This window comes from Nesoenas mayeri (assembly GCF_963082525.1).
Source record: "Nesoenas mayeri genome assembly, chromosome: W".
Taxonomy (NCBI): domain Eukaryota; kingdom Metazoa; phylum Chordata; class Aves; order Columbiformes; family Columbidae; genus Nesoenas; species Nesoenas mayeri.
This window is the reverse complement of record NC_137553.1, coordinates 7,845,155-7,868,114: the sequence shown is the minus strand read 5'-3', so window position 1 is coordinate 7,868,114 and position 22,960 is coordinate 7,845,155. Positions and strand designations below refer to the sequence as shown.

General features: G+C 43.1%; 1 protein-coding gene across 3 annotated transcripts in view; it reads right to left on the bottom strand.

Moving 5' to 3' along the window:
• Positions 1–22,960, bottom strand: part of LOC308051363 (polycomb group RING finger protein 3-like) — a 90,397-nt gene that overhangs the window by 44,604 nt on the left and 22,833 nt on the right. For all 3 annotated transcript variants that reach the window (XM_080361744.1, XM_080361743.1, XM_080361745.1), the window contains one exon: positions 11,360–11,477. In XM_080361744.1, the coding sequence (XP_080217870.1) occupies positions 11,360–11,468 (109 nt within the window). In that variant the 5' untranslated portion in view covers positions 11,469–11,477. The remainder of the gene's footprint in view (positions 1–11,359; positions 11,478–22,960) is intronic.

The following is a 22,960-nucleotide window of genomic DNA, read 5'->3' as shown; positions in this document are numbered from 1 at the left end:
CTCATTATTCTTATGTTGTTATACCCAAATAATTTCCTCAACTGATATCCAAACCTGTATTTTACATTGTCGGAGTGCTAAATAATTGAATAAACCTTGTTTCTAGTCAGTTTATTTGCTACGCTTTTCCGGCTAGAATAAAGTCTGGTTTGGAACTTGTTGTCCACCTAAAATTGACTTTTGGGGTGCCTCCGTTACATAGATGCATAAGGAATTGACTGGATGGCCATATCCAAAGCATTTCAGTCAATGGAACAATGTCCAAGTGGAAACCAGTAATATGTGGTGTCCCTCAGGTGTCTATACTGGGACCAATACTGTTTAATAACTTCATCAATGACACAGACAATGGGATTGTGTACACCCTCATCAAGTTTGCAGATGACACCAAGCTAAGCAGTGCAGTTGATTCACTAGAGGGACGGGATGCCATCAAGAGAGACCTTGACAGACTTCAGGAGTGGGCCCATTGTGAACCTCATGAAATTCAACAAGGCCAAGTGCCAGGTCCTGCACATGGGTTGGGGTAATCCCCAACACCGTTACAGGCCGGGTGATTAATGGACTGAGAGCAGCCCTACGGAGATGGACTTGGTGAACGAAAAACTGGACATGAGCTGGCAGTGTATGCCTGCAGCCCAGAGAGCTGATCATATCCTGGGGTGCATGAAAAGAAGCGTGGTCAGCAGGTCAAGGGAGGTAATTCTCTCTTAAGTGCTGTATTTTGCATCTGGGACATGGTAACCCTGGCTGTACAAACAGACTGGGGGACAAGATGCTGGAAAGCAGCTCTGCAGAGAGGGATCTGGGGGTTCTGGTCGACGCCAAGTTGAACAGGAGCCAATAGTGTGCCCTGGCAGTCAAGAGGGCCAACCGTGACCTGGGGTGCATCAAGCACAGCACTGCCAGCCGATTGAGGGAAGTGATTGTCCCGCTCTACTCTGCACTGGTGTGGCCTCACCAGGAGTACTGTGTGCAGTTCTGGGTGCCACAGTATAAAAAAGATATTAAGCTACTAGAGAGAGTCCAGAAGACGACTACAAATTTGGTGAAGAGTTTGAAGAGGAAGCTGTATGAGGAGCGGCTAAAGTCACTTGATTTGTTCAGCCTGGAGGAGACCTCATCGCAGTCTACAGCTTCCTCACAAGGGGAGGAGGAAGGGTAGGTGCTGAACTCTTCAGTGACCACTGACAGAAACCAAGGGAATGGCAGGAAGATGTGCCAGGGGAGGTTTAGACTAGACATTAGGAAAAGGTTCATCACCCAGAGGGTGGTGGAGCACTGGAACAAGCTCCCCAGGGAGGTAGTCACAGCCCCAAGCCTGACAGTATACAAGAAGAGACTGGACAATGGCCTCAGACACATGGTGTGAACTGTGGAGTTGTCATATGCAGGGACTTAGAGTCTTATGTCTGGGCAGGAACAACCCCAGGTTCCAGTATAAGTTGGGGAATGACCTATAAGGGAGCAGTGTAGGGGAAAGGGACCTGGGGATCCTGGTGGACAGCAGCATGACCATAAGCCAGCACTGTGCCCTTGTGGCCAGGAAGGCCAATGGCATCCTGGGGTGTATTAGAAAGGGGGTGGTTTGTAGTGGCAGAGCCCCCACCCCCCCACCCCGGGGGGATGGGGTTGTCACCAGCCTGGCTGAGAGGTGAAGCCAGAGACAAAAGAAACTAAAGGAGCCCCATTAGAAGGTAACAATGAATGAGCAATCGCCGGACACACCCGTGCAGAGCGCGTGGACAGTACATGCAGCCTATCGCGTTATTGTATAGCACGAGTTACAACCAATCACATTGTTGCAAGGCGCGTGGACAGGGCAGCTTTGGTATAAAGCTAGCCTGGTCTGACAATAAAGTGAACTCTGTGAACATCACATTGGTGTGTCAGGTTCCGTGTCTCGCATGGAAAAAGCAACATTTTGGTGACCCCAATGTGATACTTCGTATTGAAGAAGATCGTGGGAAGTGAACACGCGAGGAAAAGCCACCTGGACGGTGAGGATTAGCCGTGTGCTCGGAGAATAGTGGAAAGTAGGCCTACGGAGAATCAGGTGGCATGGGAAACGTGGCATCCGCGGAAGAAAAAATAATAGTGAAAAGTATTCTGCAGCTGGCTGCACGAACAGGAAGATACTATTCGCCCAGCGAAAGGGGTGTGTCCGATCGACGGACGAATTTTTTTCTCCCGGTACATGGGAGGACATAGGGACTGAACTATGGGAAGCGGTCACAAGGGGGAGCCGCGAGGCTTGCGACCTCGCCGGACCGTGGCGGGAGGTCAGGCAGCTGATGGAGGAAGCCTCAGGGGAGCCGGAGGTGTGTGCCGTCCCCCCGGAGCCGCCCGCTGCGAGCTGCCCCCTCTCTGAGAACTCCGAAAAATCAATACCGCTGGTATGTCCCGTATCAGATTTGGAGTTCTGGGGCAGAGAGCAAATTATACCCTCTGCACCCTTTGAGCCATTGCCTGCCTCTGACGACGAATGGCAGCAACCAGCAAGTTTCAACAAGCCAGGACAAGTTAATCCAGCTGACGTGCCTTTGCCGGAGGATCCGATGGAGCACCAGGAGGGAGCACCGCAGAATCGCCCTGACTTCCAGGAGGAGAGCCACGTTCAGAGCCTGAAGGACTTACTGAGACGGCAGGAGAGCCAGATGCAAGAAGTTCTAAACGCTATGAAGCGACTAGATGGCGGTAACAGTAAAACTTCGCGGTTAATAGCATATAAAAAGGCGTCAGAAGCAATTAAGGACGGGTTGGAAGCAATTGGCAGGGAATGTGAAAAACGGGGAAAACAGGAACGGGAGGGGGCGGAATTGGACCTCACTCCTGAGGAGCTCCGAATAAAAAAGGAGCGAATACAAACATGGGCAAAGCAATGTGCTGAAAATGGGATGTGGTCTGTAAGAGAAGCAGATGAATATTTGAGCGCGATATGGAGACTGGGTCAGCAGATCGGTTTGCAAATATGCGTCGACTTACTGATCCTCAGGGAAACACAAGGGAATTGTATAGCAGTGACAGTAATGATAATTTGGGTGCTGCCCCTGTGCATCAGGGTAGAGATATTCCTCGAGATCATTCTTATAATGCAGGACAATGCTGGCAAGGGGGAATCAGAGATGCAAACATTGAAGGGATTATGTTACCTGGTAGTATTACAGCAATGCCAGTGCACATAGATAACAGAGGACAAAGGCAGTGGTCGCAATGCGGATGGTGCCACTCAGGCAGCGCTTCATCCAAGGATTTTGCAGCAAATGCAAGGGCTTGCTCTGGCGGCAGTGAAAGAATTGCCAAATATAGGTACCCCTGTGCCACCCTATTCTACAATAAAGCAGGATCCTGGGGAACCCTATATGAAGTTTGTGGACCGTTTAAAAGAAGCTATAGATGCTTCTCCTAACCTGACTCCAGAGGCAAAAGCTGCTGTGGGGAAAGATTTGGCCATGATGAATGCAAACACCCAATGCCAACAGATATTAGCCGGTTTGGGAAAAACTGCTTCTCTGGCAGAGATGGTGGAAGCTTGTACACAGGTACCAATTATGCAACAGGAGGTAGAAAAGGCAAAAATACATGCTCAAGCCCACGCTGTGGCCTTGGCTGCAGCACTTAAGCCTGCAATGAAAGGCCGAAGCCCTTCTTCTCGTGGCCTAGCATATTTTACTTGCAGACAAACAGGACATCTTAAAAGAAACTGCCCTCAGTACGCTCAGAGAGGGGGACCTAGTAATGGCACTAGTCAGTCGCCAGCTCCCCTCGATTATTCGCGCTTTGATGGCACATGCAGTCGATGTGATAAGTATGGACACCAAGCAGTGGAGTGTCGATCAAAATTTAAAAAAGATGGGACACCGCTGCCGGGAAATGGGAGGGCAGCGCCAGGGGCTGGGGCGCGATGACACCACAATACCAGCTGAGAGGGGGAACAGCCATGGTTCCTTGTCCGAGCTCAGGGCAGCAACCTCAGGAAGTGCAGGCGTCGATCTGGCTGTGGGAACAGATGTCACAATAACAGACCGGTCTGTACACGTAGTTCCATCTACAGTAACGGGGCCCCTAGAGTATGGAGTGAGTGCACTTTTAATAGGCCACTCTTCTGCTTCAAGACAGGGATTGTTTGTTTTGCCTCGATTAATAGACGCCGATTATGCTGGACCCATAGGCATTATGTTGCAAGTCCTAACACCCCCTGTGACTATTAAACCGGGAACACGTATAGCGCAATTGGTACCCTTTAGAGCATATGATCCTAAGGCTTTAGATGCAGAAAGAGGTCAGAAAGGTTTTGGCTCTCCCGGAGCCCCTGTGGTTGCTTTCACAGAAAAACTGACTTTGGACAAACCATCTAGGTTAGTTTCCATATATGGGCCTGGAAGTGAAATTAGAAGAAAAAGAATGCTTTTAGATTCAGGTGCAGATGTGATGATTATCCCTTGCACTGATTGGCCTCTGTGTTGGCCTTTAGAAGCAGTAAATGCCATGGTAGTGGGGATTGGGGGGGGCCACTCCTACCCACATCAGCACACATATGGTTAAGATAAGAGAAGAGGTTGAGGGCTTAGAGGCATGGGTAGGACCTCATGTTCTGAACACAACAATTGCATTATTAGGAAGAGATGTGATGTCTCAGTGGGGAATAGTCATGCAGTCGCCTTTTTGATAATGGCCATTGCAGTGAGCGACACCCAGCCTTATATGAAGCTGAGTTGGGAAACAAATGATCCTGTCTGGGTGGATCAATGGCCATTACCAAAAGAAAAGCTCGCACATTTAGAGGAGTTGGTTGAAGAGCAACTCCGTCTTGGACATTTGGTCCCTTCCACCAGCCCATGGAATACAGCTGGTTTTACTATCCAGAAGAAATCAGGGAAGTGGCGTTTGTTACCGGACCTCAGGGCAATTAATGCAGTAATGAAAGATATGGGGGCACTGCAACCAGGTCTTCCTACCCCAACCATGCTTCCAAAAGATTGGGATATAATTGTCATTGATTTGAAGGATTGTTTTTTCACGCTCCCATTACACCCAGAGGATTGTGAAAAGTTTGCCTTTACTGTTTCAGTGCTTAATCATCAAGCTCCCATGAAAAGATATCATTGGGTAGTGTTACCTCAGGGAATGAAAAATTCTCCTACTATTTGCCAACGGTATGTAGATTTGGCTTTAAAGTCATTTAGGCAACAACACCCTCAGATGATCATCTATCATTATATGGATGATATCCTTTTGTGCAATGAAAAGGAAATTAGTGAGGATACAATAATTCAGTTGACAAAGCAATTAGGTCAGTGGGGTCTGGTTGTGGCACCAGAAAAGGTACAGCGAACCGCACCACTGAAATATTTAGGATATGAGCTAACCCAGGCCATGATTAGACCTCAGAAGCTTACTATGAAAGCAAAGGTAGCAACCCTTCACGATGCAATGAAGTTGGTAGGGGACTTGCAGTGGATAAGAAATGTTGTGGGAATTACAAATACAGATTTGCAACCGTTCTTTAGTCTCCTCCGTGGGGGACAAGACCCCCAAGAACCATGGTGCCGTACACCAGAAGCACAAAAAGCGCTTGAGCAGACTGCAAGAAAAATTTAACAGAATACTGCTCAGCGGATAAGATTAGAATTGCCTGGACAGCGCCAGTATTTATAATGCATATAAAAAGCCATTCTAACCTACCAGGTGGTCTAGTTGAGGGAAACAGCATTATAAACAAACTTGTGGCAGTAATGGATATATCTCCTTTTGAACAAGCCAGACAAGCTCATGAGTTCTTCCATCAATCCTCAGCATCACTCCGAAAACAGTTTGCACTTACCAAGGAACAAGCTCAATCCATTATTGCAGCTTGTCCTGATTGTGCCCGCATAGTGCCTCTGCAACAAAAGGGAGTAAATCCTTGGGGCTTGCAGCCAGGTCAGTTATGGCAAACTGATATTACTGAATTTGCACCGTTTGGGAGACAAAAGTACATTCATGTGTCCATAGATACCTGTTCAGGACTGCTGTGGGCTACAGCTTTGACCTCAGCAAATGCAAAAGTGGTAAAGCATCATTTATTACAAGCTTTTGCTGTCATGGGTGTCCCTACACAAATCAAAACAGACAATGGTCCCGCATACCGCTCTGACACACTTGCAACCTTCCTCGTCCAGTGGAAGGTATAACACCGGTTTGGAGTCCCTTATAATTCTACTGGCCAGGCAATTATTGAGCGTGCACACCACACATTGAAAAATCTTTTGTCTGTTTTGAAAAAACAAGGGGGAATTAGCGTGAGCCCAGAAGAGGTATTGATGAAGGTATTGTATGTGCTGAATTGGCTTAATCCTAAAAGTGAGACTGAAATGGAACCTGTTGTTATTCACCATATCAAAAATGTCAAAGATTTTTCTGAAAATGTACCTAAGGTTAGTGTGTTTAATCCGACAACACAACAATGGGAAGGTCCTATGTCACTAATAACCTGGGGAAGGGGATATGCTTGTGTTTCTACAGGTAACCATAATTTGTGGATCCCTGCAAAGCGGGTGAGACCTTGGCTAGCTAACAAAGAAGAAACCGAATGCAGTGATGACAACCCTTAACCTCAGAGGTGTTATCACTTTTAGCAACGGATGTAGCCAATGTTGACAATACCACTTTGTAAAACAGAGCAGCGATTAATATGTTTATTGGCCATGGTCACAGTTATGAAGAGTTTGATTGTATGTGTTGTTTGAACTTAAAAGATAAAAAGAGAAAAGATTTGCAGAACATTAATATAACAGAAGATGTTGGGTTTTTTGGGTTGGATGCCTTGTTTGGTTAAAAGGAATATTGAAAACAGGTCTGTTCTTGTTAATTGTAATTGTATTAGCCTTAATGTTCTTACCCTGTATTTTGCACTGTCTTTAAAGCATGATACAGTGTATTGTTAATATTATATTAAATAAAAGAGGGGGAGATGTAGTGGCAGAGCCCCCCCCCCCGCCCTGGGGGGATGGGGTTGTGATCAGCCTGGCTGAGAGGTGAAGCCAGAGACAAAAGAAACAAAAGGAGCCCCATTAGAAGGTAACAATGAATGAGCAATCGCAGAACACACACGTGCAGAGCGCGTGGACAGTACATGCAGCCTATCACGTTATTGTATAGCACGAGTTACAACCAATCACATTGTTGCAAGGTGCGTGGACAGGGCAGCTTTGGTATAAAGCTAGCCCAGTCCAACAATAAAGTGAACTCTGTGAACATCACATTGGTGTGTCAGGTTCCGTCTCTTGCATGGAAAAAGCAACAGTGGTTAGTAGGTCAAGAGAGGTTCTACTTCCCCTCTACTCTGCCCTGGTGAGACCACACCTGGAATATTGTGTCCAGTTCTGGGCCCCTCAGTTCCAGAAGGACAGGGAACTGCTGGAGAGAGTCCAGCACAGGGCAACAAAGATGCTGAAGGGAGTGGAGCATCTCCCTTATGAGGAAAGACTGAGGGAGCTGGGTCTCTTTAGCTTGGAGAAGAGGAGACTGAGGGGTGATCTCATTAATGTTTACAAATATATAAAGGGTGAGTGTCAGGAGGATGGAGCCAGGCTCTTCTTGGTGACAACCAATGATAGGACAAGGGGTAATGGGTTCAAACTGGAACACAAGAGGTTCCACTTAAATTTGAAAAGAAACTTCTCAGTGAGGGTAACAGAACACTGGAACAGGCTGCCCAGAGGGGTTGTGGAGTCTCCTACTCTGGAGACATTCAAAACCTGCCTGGACACATTCCTGTGTAACCTCATCTAGGTGTTCCTGCTCCGGCAGGTGGATTGGACTAGATGAACTTTTGAGGTCCCTTCCAATCCCAACATTCTGTGGTTTTGTGACAGGAGTTGGACTTGATGATCCTTATGGGTCTCTTCCAACTCAGGACATTCTAGGATTCTAAAATTCTGCCCCTCTACTCCACTCTTGTGAGACCCCACCTGGAGTATTGCATCCAGCTCTGGGGTCCCCAGTAGAAGAAAGTCATGGACTTGTTAGAGCAGGTCCAGGGAGGGCCACAAAAATAATCATAAGGCTGGAACACTTCTCTTATGAAGAAAGACTGAGAGAGTTGGGCTTGTTCACTCTGGAGAAGAGAACATTCTTAATGAACATTTTTCATGACTGTTCTTAATTCAGAGAAGTGATGCATTGTAGCTATGGTGAGAAAATTATATCTAGTTGGAGGTTTCCCTGATACCTAAAATCAGCAATTACTAATAAGTCCGTATGAATAAGGGTCATACATTTAAGGCATTTACTAAGTTAATAAGAACAAGGTTCACAGCTGTTAGGTGTTAGGCACTTGTGTGCTGGTTTGACTGAAAATGAGTTAATTTTCTTCATTCAGTTAGAAACCTTTCTGTTTCTTAGCTAGCATGGTCATTATTTGGACTTAGTTTGATAATAAGAGATAACACCCCAGCACAGAGCTAATGTTTTTAATTGCTCTGGTCTGAGAGCCAAGGATGTTCTTAGCGCTCTGCCCATAGGTGTGAGGCATCGAGGAAGGAGGGCATAGATGGGGCAGATCTTGACTGACATCCAGACTGATCAATAAGAGTATTCCATCCCATTAATGTCATGCTTCATATTTAAGGAGAGTTGGGATCTTCTGGTCTCTCTCTTGCTCTCTCGGGCGCTCTCTCTCTCGCGCATTATTTCTTTGCTCTTTTTGTCAGAGCCGGGGGAGTTTGGGTTTGGGACATTTAGTACAGCCTTTTGCCATTCTGCAGAGGTCTCTGAGCCTTTCTGCCTTTTTTTTCCTCTTTTCTCTCTTTGGGACCAGGGTGCTGCTTGCTGGGACTTGCTGCTCAGTGTAGACAGAGTTCGTGACCTTTTTAAATATATTTATTTCCTAGTAGTGTATTAGCATTTTGTTATTTTATTAAACTATGTTTATCTCAATCTAAGTTTCTCCCTTCCCTTTCGATTCTCTCCCCTATTTGAGGGGGCGGTTGGGGGGGGGGGGGGGTGTGTGAGTGAGTGGCCATCATGGTTGCATTGCTAGCTCGGGTTAAACCACAACAACTTGTTAGGAGTTAAGTCACAAGAATGGTATTTGTTAAGATAAGCAGAAGGAGGTTAGGAGTCAATGCCCTTGCTCTCAGAAGATAAGGTGACACCAGCACAAGCAGGTTACAAGCTGAATAACAAAGGGATGCAATGCATATGCAAAGGATTTCTTGAAAATGTAATGAATATGTATGATCTGTGTGGATATAGCCTGTGTCTGGGAATTGTTGGGGGGGAGGGTGGGCCCACTAGGCAAAAAGGGGGGGGGGGCACTAGGCAAAAACTATTCCTGTGGGAGCTGACGTGTCAATAAAGGATGCTTGCTTCTAAAATCGTAAATTCATTTGGTTTTAGAAGTCTTTTTAAATTAGCTGATTTACAGTATCATCCCAACAAAACTTGCTTAAATTTGGAATACAGTGCCATTCCCAGTTACCAGAATAGCATTTCAAATAGGTCAATAGCATATTTACTTGTACTGTTCAGGTTTCACAAAGGATGTCATGGACACTGCATGCCATTAAGATACCTAGCCAATTTGCTGTTTATCATGGATGCACGTAGAAGAAAAATGTGTTATGATAATAAACCTTTGGGAAAAGAGTAATTTATTTTTCCTCAAGTCAGATGCTTTGAATCATTTTAATCAAATGCAATTTAACTTTTCACTTTCACAAAATACACTACAATTAGACTTCAATCAGGAAATTAAATGAGGAAAGGTCTTCAGTATACAGATAAAAACTGTTAAAATGGATACTACAGAGCAGCATGCTTTTGGAACTGTTTCCAAGTCTATACACAACCAATTCCCTCATTTTAACCAGTACTACTGTTTTTTCACTAATAATAATACATTACAGTATTAAGTGTTTTCCTGACTTGAAGTTCTAAACAAATTCCAGCTCAAATTTCAGAAATTAAAAAAGCTCAAGTTATCTAGATTATATATTTTTTATTATTAAAAAAGGTTAAACATATTTTCCTTAAACAGTGATTCCTTTAATTATAGGCAGCCTTACAACAGCCCTTATGGTATAAGGCAAGAGAACTGTAGCGGTAGTGCCATCTACCTCTCAGACATGATGGTATGTTTGAATAAACAGCAGTTAAAGCCAAAAAAAAACATTACATTTGCTTTGCTTATATATTGTATTTACATATTTAAGATTAAATTACTGTTGCTGGTAGAGGTTATTATTGGACCAATCCTAGTAATTTTGCCCACTAAACCCAGATCTTGCATTACAGTCTGCTCCAGTGGAATATACTAACAGATCCAGTTGCAAGGGTGAGGCACTAACCTGTTCAAAACAAGTAAACAAAAGAATCAAACCCATTTTCTAAAACCACTAACTTCTCACTTGCTATCAGTAGATCTTCCAGTTTTGAATAAGGAGATACCAACCCCTCCTAAACTAAACTTAGCACAAGGTCAGCTCAGTTTGTCACAGACAAACTAAAAGGTACAAATGAAGAAACAAAGTGGAAAAACTCACTTTTCCTACAGCTCTTCTTTAAAATGCTTCTCCCCACCGTTCCACCCATAATATGAGGCTATGTCTCTCCTCAGAATTAATACCATAAGGATGAAACCAAAAGCAACAAAACTTTCTGAAAACATAAATTTATAAGGCAAGTTCCACAAGACACCCTGTAGGTTTACTCTAAAAATGCATTTCTGAGAAATGACACAACCTATGTGAACACACATACTTGCAGTGCATGTTTCACGGTCACAAATAAACAAATAAATGAATTTTAGAACAATGAAAAAGTGACCCTCTAGCAAGATTTTTTTTTATTGTTAATGGCAGCATTACATAATTTGGGACAAAATAAATCAAAAGCTTAGGGTTCTAAATGCTTTACTCCAAACAGAACACCAAGAAACTTGAGAGATTTGGAACACATGGAAAAGGGACTCAAGAATGAGCTAAAAAAGGAATGGGAAGAAAACCAAGAAAAGCAAATACATTAAGGCTAATGAACAGCATCTAGGAATCAAATGCAGTGGAAAAAATTATCTCTGGCACATCTGAAACATCATATTATCTCTGTAAAACACGGCACATTTCTTCTAATATTCAGCAGAAAAACTACATTCCTAAACATATACATTACCATTTACTATACATGGTTTCAAGTTTGTTCTCCTTATTTGTCTCACAAAACAGTATATTTCTGTTGAAAAATTATAAGTGCATAGCAAAGCTTGCATTATTCTGGCTGATACACAGTGAAACTTTAAACTTCAACTAAAACTGTTGAAACATCTAGAACATCAAGTAACAAAAACAATTTTAGCTTACAGCATTATATTCCTACTTACAAGTATGTAAGCATTCTGTTACAGTGGTGGCATCAATCAGGTATCCGTTGCATAAATGACAGGTTATATGGACATTAATGTCCCAAAGCTTAATCTTTCTAGTCATCATCTTTGGTATCTATAAAAAAAAAAAAAAATCACCCACACATTACATAGGAACTCAGATGTACTGATGAGGTAAAAGTAGTTTCAAAATAAATGAGTAACTATAATTCACCTTAAAGATATGCTTATGTAGATAGCTTCAGGCTCTTTTATACTTACATATATATTTTGAGTACTAAACTTTTAAAATATTATAAAAATGAATGGTGAAATAATTGAAATCTACACTATTTTATATGTCAGGTTTTCAGAGTGGAAAAGTCCTAGTACATTATTAACACTGACCAAGTGTGGTGAGTTAGCCTTGATTAAATGCCGAAATCCCACCCAGCTGTTTAGTCACTCCCCCTCCTCAGCAGAATAGAGAGAGAAAGTAGAAAGAACAGGAATGAGAAAGCTCATGGTTCAAAATAAAAACAGGGAGATTGCTTACCAATTATGGTCACAGGCAAAACAAACTTGGCTTAGGGAACATTAATTTATTGCCAACTAAAATAAAAATTAATTAAGTTGGGTAGTGGGAAACAAAAACACAAACATTAAACCAACACCTTTCTTCCCCTACTTTCCCATGCCCAACTTCACTCCTTCACTCCAGACTCTTCCACTCCACCCCCCCTGAGCTGCACAGTGGGGATGAGGGTGGGGGGTTACAGTCAGTACATAATGGTTTCTCTCTGCTGCTTCATCCTTCTCACACTTCTGCTCTGTTGTGGGTTCTCCACAGGCAGCAGTTTCTTTAGGAATATCTATCTACTCCGGCATGGACCCTCCACAGGCTGTAGAGAATATCTGCTCCAGCACCATGGAGCACCTCCTCCTCCTTTTTCTGACCTTGGTGTTGACTTTATTGTTTCTCACTCTTTTTGTTCCCTCCTCCTCTCTCTGTCTAGTGTTTTCTGCCATTTCTTAAATATGTTTTCACAGAGGTGCCACAAACTTTCCTGATGGGCTCAGCTTTGGCCTGTGGTAGGTCCATTGCCAAGCCAGCTTTGCTGTTTTGACTGAAAGGAAGTTAATTTGCTTTATGAAATTAGAAACTTGTATTTTTCATAGCTAGCACGGTTGTCATTTGGATTTAGTTTGAGAACAAGAAGATAACACCCCAGGACAGAGTTAATGTTTTTCTTCAATTAACTTTCCAGTGTTTTTGTTGGAACAAAGAGAATGTAAGAGCTTACTGTTATCTTAGTTGTTGTCTGGGAGCCAAGGTCTTTCTGAGCTCTCTGCCTGCAGGTGAGAAGCAGCTAGGAAGGGGGGGCATAGATGGGACAGACCTTGACTGACATCCAGACTGATCAATTAGAATATTCCATGCCATTAGCATCATGCTTCATATTTAGGGAGAATTGGATTTTCTGGCTAGGGAGACAGAGACCTGTTCTGGTTCTGCTCCACTTCGGTTGAGTTCTGAGTTCCTTAGTTTGGACTTTTGCCATTCTGCCATTTTACAGTGAGCCTCTGGGCCTTTCTGCCTTTTTCCCTCTTCCCCCAGGACCAGGGTGCTCTCTTCCTGGGACTGGCTGCTCGATATGGACAGAGTTCATGAGGAATTGCATTGAGCACCTTTATTTTCCATTCTATTTTCCATTTAATATATATTAGTAGTAGTAGTGGTGTTATATTAGCATTATTTTGTTATTTTATTAAACTGTGTTTATCTCAATCCATAAGTTTCTTCTTACCCTTTCGATTCTCTCCCCCGTTTTGAGGGGGGGGGGAAGAGTGAGCAAGTGGCTATTGTGGTTGTGATGGCTATTGTGGATATGATTGCTATCTAAGGTGAAACCACAACACCAGCTATGTCCAGCAAAGGGCAGTCCCCACCTCTTCCCACAAAGGCCACACCCCTGCAGTCTGCCCCCCTTGCCACTTACATCCAATACACCAAGGGATGCAGATTTAAGACCAAATCCTATTTGACTCATCTAAGTAATTTCAGTCAAGCTAGTAATTATGACATCTGAAACTGAAGAGATCCTCCTGTAATTGGCAAAGTGCAAAATCAAAAGGAATATGTCCAATTTGACAAATTCGGGTTAACCAAACTAAATGTCAGCCTCTCATCTCCTTACGGTTAGAGCATGATTTTGAATCCATATCCGAAAAAGAGATCTGAAAAGTAAAATAAACCAGGTTTCTTAAATGTTTAAAATAAATTTAAATAAAGAAAACATGACAAACTAAACTCCTTGTCCCATCAGTAGAGCTACACCCTGTTGTACTCAGAAATGTGAAATACAGAGCTTTTCCCCCTTCCTTCCCAAATTAAAGGTTGCTACAACCACCACTAAAAGGAAAGCAATCAGAATTTTAAAATTAAATAGCTTTTTTTTTTTTTTTTTGCAACATTGCCCATCACTGGTAAACACAAACTAACTACAAAATGCATGCTTTCAATAACAAATATACTCCCACCTTTTAAAATATATATTATCTTTCTGCTTATGGAATCTCAAAAAGAAGAGTAAAGAAAAAAAAAAATCACTTCTGTGACAGCCTTGAAGCAGCCCTCCATCCTTTGCAAAACAAAGGACTCATTAACAGTATATGTTATGCCTTAAACAGCTGTTTTTTGCAACTTTGGACAGGAAAAGATAGGTGGCTGTGAAAGCAGATACTCTATCTTTTCTCTTTCAAGGTCTCTGTGAAACAAAGGCATAAATTTTTGAGATTAAGACAATTAACAGTATTCCTTCCTGAGGCCTATCAAGGTCTCAGTCCTCATTCCTGGTTAATTGGGATGACCAAGATGGGTCATCTAGTGGACAGTCAACCTCTAGGAGAAATCATGAACCACCAGCTACCCCTAATGGACAAAACAACTCAATTCTGGTCAGCACTGCTACCATTCCTCTAATTTTTTGACCACCGACTCATTTCTGGAACAATTTTCTTAATTAGCATGAAGAACGAGCAGAGGGAGGAGATGAGCTGCCCCTCTCCTATCTCGCATGCAAATAGACTGGGTTATAAAACTTTCTTACTTGGGACACTTGTGTGCATGTGTGCTGTACAGCATTAACAAAGTTTTCAACGTGTCCACCCCCCTCCAGAGGGCATCGCTGGACCGACCGACCTGTGGCGCGGTGATTATCTTTTCTTCTGATATCTTAATCTACCTCTTTTCTTTTCCTCTCTCTCTCTTTCTAACTTTATTCTGGGCACATAAGAGTAATATTGTTGCAAGTTCTGCTGTCAAAGTCTTGCTAAGTTTTATGATATAGTTACAAACCTTTGCCAAGTCACTATTCACTGTAATTCCATTGAGTGTTTTTAGTAGATTCGTGATTTAATTGAACCTCTCAGGTGATTGTCATCACTTTCTGTTACTGTGCATAGTATTCAGAGTTAACTCATCCCTCATCTCACCTGGTGGGATGGAACAAATTCAAACTGTGCTAGGAAACTAAGTAACCTTTAACTCTCAAACATATAATTTTCATAAATATACAGCCAAGGATTATGATTCAAGTTTCCTAAACCTTCCCTCCCCCTAATTGCAACTGAATACTTAGATTTATGTCCTGTTTATTCTCAGAATATATGCAACGTTTTTCATTCCTTTTGTTTAAAATACAAGAAACAATAAATTACCCAGGAAGCAGATACATTTTGATCCCACAAAAAACCCTTATGGGGGCAGTTTTAAATATGATAAAGAAACCACCTGCTTATACATATATATCAAAATAAAAATTGCACTGGTAGCATAAGATGACAGCATTATATTTAATTAAAACAGGAGATTAAACTGGTTTACAATACATTACACTTGGTTCCTACACTGCAGTTTACCAGATTACACTTGGTTAGTAGATAAACCTTGCTCTCCAGTAAACTGAGAAGGCATGGCTCACAAATACTTGTTTTAACTGAGTTTGTTCTGGAATACATTTCAGAATTTGAACAGTGGAACATTTTTGTACAGTATGCAAAGCTTCAAACAGGAGACCTGGACAGGCTGGAGGACTGGGCAGAGAAGAATCGAATGAAGTTTAACAAGGGCAAGTGTAGGGTCCTGCACCTGGGAGGAATAATAGGCACCAGTACAGTTTAGAGGTGGACCTGCTGGAAAATATCACTGCAGAGAAGGACTTGGGAGGCCTGGTTGACAACAGGTTGATCATGAGTCAACAAAGTGCCCTTGTAGCCAAGAATGCCAATGGTATTCTGGGGTGCATTAAGAAAAGTGTGACAAGCAGGTCGAGGGAGGTTATCCTCCCCCTTTACTCTGCCCTGGTGCATCTGGAGTACTTCATCCAGTTCTGGGCTCCCCAGTTTAAGAAGGATAAGGAATTACTGAAGGGAGTCCAGCGGAGGGCTACGAAGATGAGTAGGGGTCTGGAGCACCTTTCTTATGAGGAAAGACTGAGAGACCTGGGTCTGCTCAGCCTGGAGAAGGCTGAGAGGGGACCTTATTTATACTTATAAATATCACAACGGTGGGTGGGTGTCAAGAGGATGGGGCCAAACTCTTTTCAGTGGTGCCCAATGATAGGATGAGGGGCAATGGGCACAGACTGAAGCATAGGAGGTACCATCAGCATATGAGGAGAAACTTCTTTACTTTGAGGGTGACAGAGCCTGGAACAGGCTGCCCAGAGAGGTTGTAGAGTCTCCTTCTCTAGAGACATTCAAGACCCACCTGGACACATTCCTGTGCAATCTACTCTAAGTGTACCTGCTTTAGCAGGTGAGTTGGACTAGATGATCTCCAGAGGTCCCTTCCAACCCTAACCATTCTATGATTCTGTGAGTATGACAAGATGGTAACCTGAACCCTAAGCATGTTAAACATAGAAAAGGATTAAGGTAAATAGACTAAGTGGTAAGCTAAGCATAAAGATCTATCAGAAGCTAAAGTTTCAAACTAATGTGAAATATATTAGCACTGAAAAAGGTAATTACATTCCATTATAAACTACCGAAGTGCATCTACACTGTATGATATATAAGAGTAACTGAAGACTTCTAGGTCTTAGGGCTAAATAGTAAAAAGAGATAGAACCCAAATTTGTTTTATGGTGTTTGAGATTTTATTAACCTAGTAACTAGCTGTCAAAGAAGAATGAAAACGTTATTTGTTTGCACAGTATATCAAATAGATCAGAACCTATGCCATGGAACTCAATTACTTCTTTTCTAAACCTTATTTTATAGCTAGGTTTCCACGCAACTGAAGAGCAGCCACATATTTAGCAGTTTCAATATAGCAAATGAGATTTCCAATTTAAAAAAACTGTATGAACTACACACATTTCTATAGCACAGGAGAACAGCTATTTATGGCCATTGTTCAGAAATATTTAGGAGATAGCTTAAGCCAGGGGTGTCAAATTCATTTTCACCTGGGGCTGCATCAGCCTCACAGTTGCCTTCAAAGGGCCAAATGTAATTTTAGAACTGTATAAATGTAGGCTTAAACTGTCATTTAAACCACTAGCCAAATAGGAAGTGAACCCTTCTGAAGGCAATGGAAAGCATAACTTCTAAGAGGTAAACAAAGTTAAGTCTAAAAGTATACCTAAAATGGCAAACACCCAGGCACAAAAATTAAATATAACACTAGTTATTTGACTATGCAGGAATTCAGCCAAAACAATGAATGTGCACAGATTACCAAAGAGTGAATCCAAGTATTAACCAGGATGAGTACCACAAAAATGATCAGAGCACTGGAACACCTCTCCTGTGAGGACAGGCTGAGAGAGTTGGGGTTGTTCAGCCTGGAGAAGGTTCCAGGGAGACCTTATTGTGTCCTTTCAGTACTTAAAAAGGGCCTATAAGAAAGATGGGGACAGACTTTTTAGCAGGGCCTGTTAGGATAAGACAAAGGGTAATGGTTTTAAACTACAGAAGGGGAGATTCAGGCTAGACATGAGGAATAAATTTTTTACAATAAGGGTGGTAAAATACTGGAACAGGTTGCCCAGAGAGGTGGTAGATGCCCCATCCCTGGAAACATTCAAGGCCAAGCTGGATGGGGCTCTGAGCAACCGGATCTAGTTGAAGATGTTCCTGCTCATTGCAGGGGGGGTGGACTAGATAACTGTGGCAGGATGCAAACCCCCCTCTCTCCCCCTCTCTCCTTCATCATGGAAGGAATAGACACATCTCCCTCTCTCTCTGCTGTTTGAGGCTAACAGCTTCTTTTGTTTGGCCCCAGAGCACCCTGGCCAGGGCCCTTAGGAGAAGGGAGTGCCGAGGCCCCGCAGCCAGCGTGGGGGATGTTTGGAAGCTTCAGGGACACCCCATAGCCAGTGTGGGGGTGCAGAGAAGCTTCTGGAATGCCTACAGTCAGATCTGATCAGCCTATAAAAAACAGGACTCTCGTGGAGACCTTGCCCATTGTCGCGGGTCTCTCAGAGCACAAGCAAGATGCTGCCGCCGATAGCCCCCCTCCCCGGGATGGAGACTCCACTTGCCTTGCCGCCACGTGTGTGAGCAAAACTTCTCCTTGCAGGATTGCGAGTGTATTTACTTTCCGTGCACACATGCACGTGTAACTTTCCATGCTCAATATGAGCATGTGTAAAATTAATCCTTGCATAATTGCGGGTGTATTTTCCTCCCGTGCTTCCACATAAGCACGTGTAACTTTCTGTGCACATTTGCACGTGTACTATCCGTGCTTAATACAAGCACGTGTAACTTTCTGTGCACATTTGCACGTGTACTATCCGTGCTTAATACAAGCACGTGTAACTTTCTGTGCACATTTGCACGTGTACTATCCGTGCTTAATACAAGCACGTGTAACTTTCTGTGCACATTTGCACGTGTACTATCCGTGCTTAATACAAGCACGTGTAACTTTCTGTGCACATTTGCACGTGTACTATCCGTGCTTAATACAAGCACGTGTAACTTTCTGTGCACATTTGCACGTGTACTATCCGTGCTTAATACAAGCACGTGTAACTTTCTGTGCACATTTGCACACGTAACTTTCCGTGCTCAATATGAACACGTATATAAATTATTTCCTCACACAATCGTGAGTGTATTTTCCTCCCATGCTTCCACATAAGCACATGTAATATTCTGTGCGCATTTGCACGTGTGTTAACCCTCGCAGGATTGCAAGTGTATTATAAATTTACCCTTGCAGAATCGCGAGTGTACACTTTCCATACTCACTATGAGTACACGTATCTCATTAAAATAATCCCACACCGTGTACAGGCAAGTGTGTATTCCTCATGGACTCAGAGATGGCTCCGGCATTGTTTTGGGTGAAGCCATGTGCATGCACTCTGTGGACCGCCTGTTGTATTAGTTGCTGCCCCTTAATAATTTTCCCCAACTGATATCCGAACCTGTATTTAAGTCATTTTTGGAGTGCTAAAACCCTGTTTCTCACCGGTTTAATAAAAGTTGTTTTGGACCCTGTTGTCCCTTAAACTAAACTCAGGGTGCCTCCGTGATAATGACCTTTAAAGGTCTCTTCCAACCCAAATGATTCTATGATTCTATGAATACTTAGGAAGAAACTCCCCATCTGAATAGATGTTTAACACAGGATATCTTGCACATTCCTGTATGGCATTTGTTAACATCTGTCACCTCAGATGGGGTACTGGGTTAGTTGAACCACAGGTCTGTTCTGGTGAGAAAGTACCAGCACTCTATGACCTACCACCCAACAAATGTTTGTCATTTCCATCACATAAAATAAATCAGTTTTTATAAAATCACCACAAATGTATTTTTCCTGTAACCATATACACACACAGAAGTACAGTGTTGTAGGGGAAAAGCTTTTGAATTATGTCTAATTAAAATATTAGAAGGAAACAGAACAAATACAATAATTACAAAGCTATTAATGTTGGAACTATTTTGACACAACATCATAAAGGCATACCAAAAATAATCCCCAAAACTCTAGTGTTAAACAATCTTAATTTCACTTACACAATTACAAATAGACTCCCAGACTTGTGCTGATGTTTGCTCAAAGTTATTTCTATGTCACCAATAGTGAATTCAACATTTATTGAAGCTTAAGATTTTACATTTGTCTAAATAGTTTACTAATTCCATATGAAATATTATTAGTTTTATAATTATCAATCAACTAAACAAAACAGTTAATCCTTCTTCTACTGATGGATTCCCATAAAAGCATTGAGACAGATTTATGTTCAGTTTCAATAGTCTTTAAAAGTTTCAGCATCTGTCTTTAGTGCCTAGCTAACAGTCTCAAAGGCCTAAATTAACCCAGCATTCACATCTATCACAAAAAGTGGAATAAAAGCAGACTTCAAGCATTTCATAGATCTGCTTGGAAGAATCCTACAGGATATGGCCCTAGAGAGAAGAGGGATTCAGGAGAGCTGGTTTTTATTCAAGGATCACATTCTCCAAACTCAGAAAAGGTCCATTCCAACAAGAAGGAAAGCAAGGAAAGGTGGCAGGAGGCCTGCATGAGCAAGGAGCTCCTGATTGAACTCAGACGTAAAAAGGAAGCGTATAAGAGGTAGAAGCAGGGGCAGGGTACTCAGGATGAGTGTAGAGATTTCAGGGCATAAGAAGACTTTGTTATGGTAACCCAGGATAGTTCACCTCCCCCATCCGAGTATGTAGAGTCCCAAGCTCATCTTATCTCATTGTTACAGTAACCTGGAATAGTTTGCTTCTCCCTCATCTGCACATACCCTTACATGGGCAGCAATATGAAGGCCAGCTGTGTATCTCAGAATTCCTACAACAGTGCCTGCATTACATCAGTGAGTTTGCTAATGAGCAAAACAGGACATTGCATATGTATCATATGTTAATCAGCACAAGTTTTGTTATCCACCCCCTTGAGCTTCACTCCCGAGCAGGGTTCCACTGTGTCAGGTCCCCATTTGATTAGCGTCGGTGTCCTGGGGCTCTCTCACTGTGGTAATGCAATACTTTCATTAAAGCCAAAGCTTTCATTTGCCAAGTGTTGTGCCTCGTCCCTGAGGGATCCACAACTGCTTTTTGCTCATAACAGAGATGCTGTCTGATCTTGCAGGGATAGGGTTAGAAAAGCCAAGGCCAACCTGGAGCTGAATTCGGTAAGGAGCGTGAAGAGCAAAAAGAAAGGATTCTACAAGTACGTATACAGCAAAAGGAAAACTAGGGAAAACATGGGCCAGCTGTTGAACGGAACAGGGGAACTGGTAACAAGGGACATGGAAAAGGCCAAGGTACTCAATGCATTCTTTGCCTCAGTCTTTATTGATAAGACTGGCCTTCAGGAATCCCAAGCCCCTGAGACCAGAGGGAAAATGTGGAATAAGGAAGAATTACCCTCGGTGGAGGAGGACATAGGGATCACTTAAATAAACTGGACATACATAAATCCATGGGGCTTGATGGGTTGCACCCACAAGTGCTGAGGGAGCTGATATCATGGTGAGGACACTCTCAATTATATTTGAATGGTCATAGTGAATGGGAGAGGTTCCTGAATGCTGGAAGAAAGTAAATGTCACTCCTATCTTCAAAAAGGGAAAGAAGGAAGATCTAGGGAACTACAAGCCAGTTAGCCTCACCTCAGTTCCTGTGAAGGTGATGGATAAAATCCTCCTGGAAACTGTTTCCAGACACATTAATGCCAAGAAGGTGATCAGGAATAGTCAGCATGGATTTACAAAGGAGAAATCATGCTTAACCAACCTGATATCCTTTTACAATGAGGTGACTAGCTTGATGGATGAGGGGAGAGCAGTGATTGTTGTTTACCTTGACTTTAGCAAGGCTTCTGACATCATCTCACATAATATCTAATCTGTACTTTGTTAGCTTGTCTATGATGATAAGTGGACAGTGAGGTGGACTGAAAACCAGCTGAATGGCCAGGGTTGTGAATGGTAAGGGTTGTGAGCAGCAGCACAAAGTTCAGTAGGAGGCAAGTCAGAAGTGGTGTATGCTAGGGGTCAATACTGGAGTAAATACTGTTTAACATCTTTGTTAATGACCTAGATGCTGGGACACCCTCAGTAACTTTACAGACAATACAAAACTGGTAGGAGTGGCTGATATGCCAGAGGGCTGTGCTGCCATTCAGAGGGACCTTGACAGGCTAGAGAATTGAGCAGAGAAGAACCTCATGAAGTTCAGCAAGGGGAAATGTCAAGTCTCATTCCTGGGGAAGAATAACTCCAGGCACCAGTACACACTGGGGGCCAACTGCCTAGAAAGTAGCTCTTCAAAGGACCCTGGGGTTCTGGTGGACAACAAGTTGACCATGAGCCAACAATGCGTTCTTGTGGGAAAGAAGGCCAACAGTATACTGGGCTGCATAAGAAGGAGTGTTGCAGGCATGTTGAGGGAGGTGATCCTTCCTCTCTATTCAGCACTGATGAGGTCACATCTGGAGTACTGTGTCCAGTTCTGGGCTCCTCAGTACAAGAAAGATATGGACTTACTGAAGCAAGTCCAGTGCAGGGCTACTAAGATGATAAAGGGACTGGAGCATCTTTCATATGAGGACAGGCCAAGAGAGCAGGGACTCTTCAGCCTGGAGAAGGCTCAAAGGGGATCTTATCAACATGTGTTAATACCTTATGGGAGAGAATGAAGATCAGGAGGGGAGCCAGACTCTTCTCAGTAGTACCCAGTGACAAGGCAAGAAGCAATTGGCACAAATTTAAACATGTGAAATTCTGACCGAACAGAAGAAAATACTTTTTTTTTTACTGCGTGTCACGGTTTCTCTTATCTCATCCCCATACACTCTCTCTCTCTGTACGGTCTCGTTTCTCCCCATATGGGCCACCAATTAAATCTGTCACAGTTTAAGGCAAGGCAGCAATAAACTGTGGCAGACGCTCCCTGTTATCCCCTTATTTCCTGCCACCCTTCCTTGAGATTGGAAAGATGATAAGGAAGATAAGAGGAAAGGAAGTGAGACTTAGACTTCAAATTGGGGAGCTTTAAAGGGTTTTACTAATGCTACTAATAAATAGAGAATATATATACAAAATATACAAAACCAATCTCAAGTCCTCGATGTGGAGTAGGCGTCACTCCAGCAGCGGCGGAGCTGGGTGTGCGGAGCTGGCGTGGCTCCAGAAGGTGCAGCTCAGGCCCCTGGAAGTCATGGGCAGGACTTCACAGCAAACCAGAACCTGGTTGCAGGGATGCAGGGCCTGAGGCCTGTGGATCACAAGCAGACAGACAGGGTCCTCTCTAGATGCCAGCCATGGTCGAAGAGAGTGTGACCCTTGTGATCACCCTCTTATATAGAGGGTATGACGATTATGGGATGGAATACTTCCGCTGGTCAGTTCTAGTCACCTGTTCCATCCACCTCTCCTCAAACACGCCCCTCTCTCAACAGAACATGGGAAAACTTCTCAGTCTTTCTTGGCTACCATAGTAATAAATCTAAACATGAGCTTCTTCAGCATTCCGTTGGTCTCTTATCAGCACCGGGTACAGCATCCTAGGAAAAATATGCAGGCTAAAACTCAGAGAAGTACAGCCACCTAGAAGAACTTAGCTGAAAGAAAA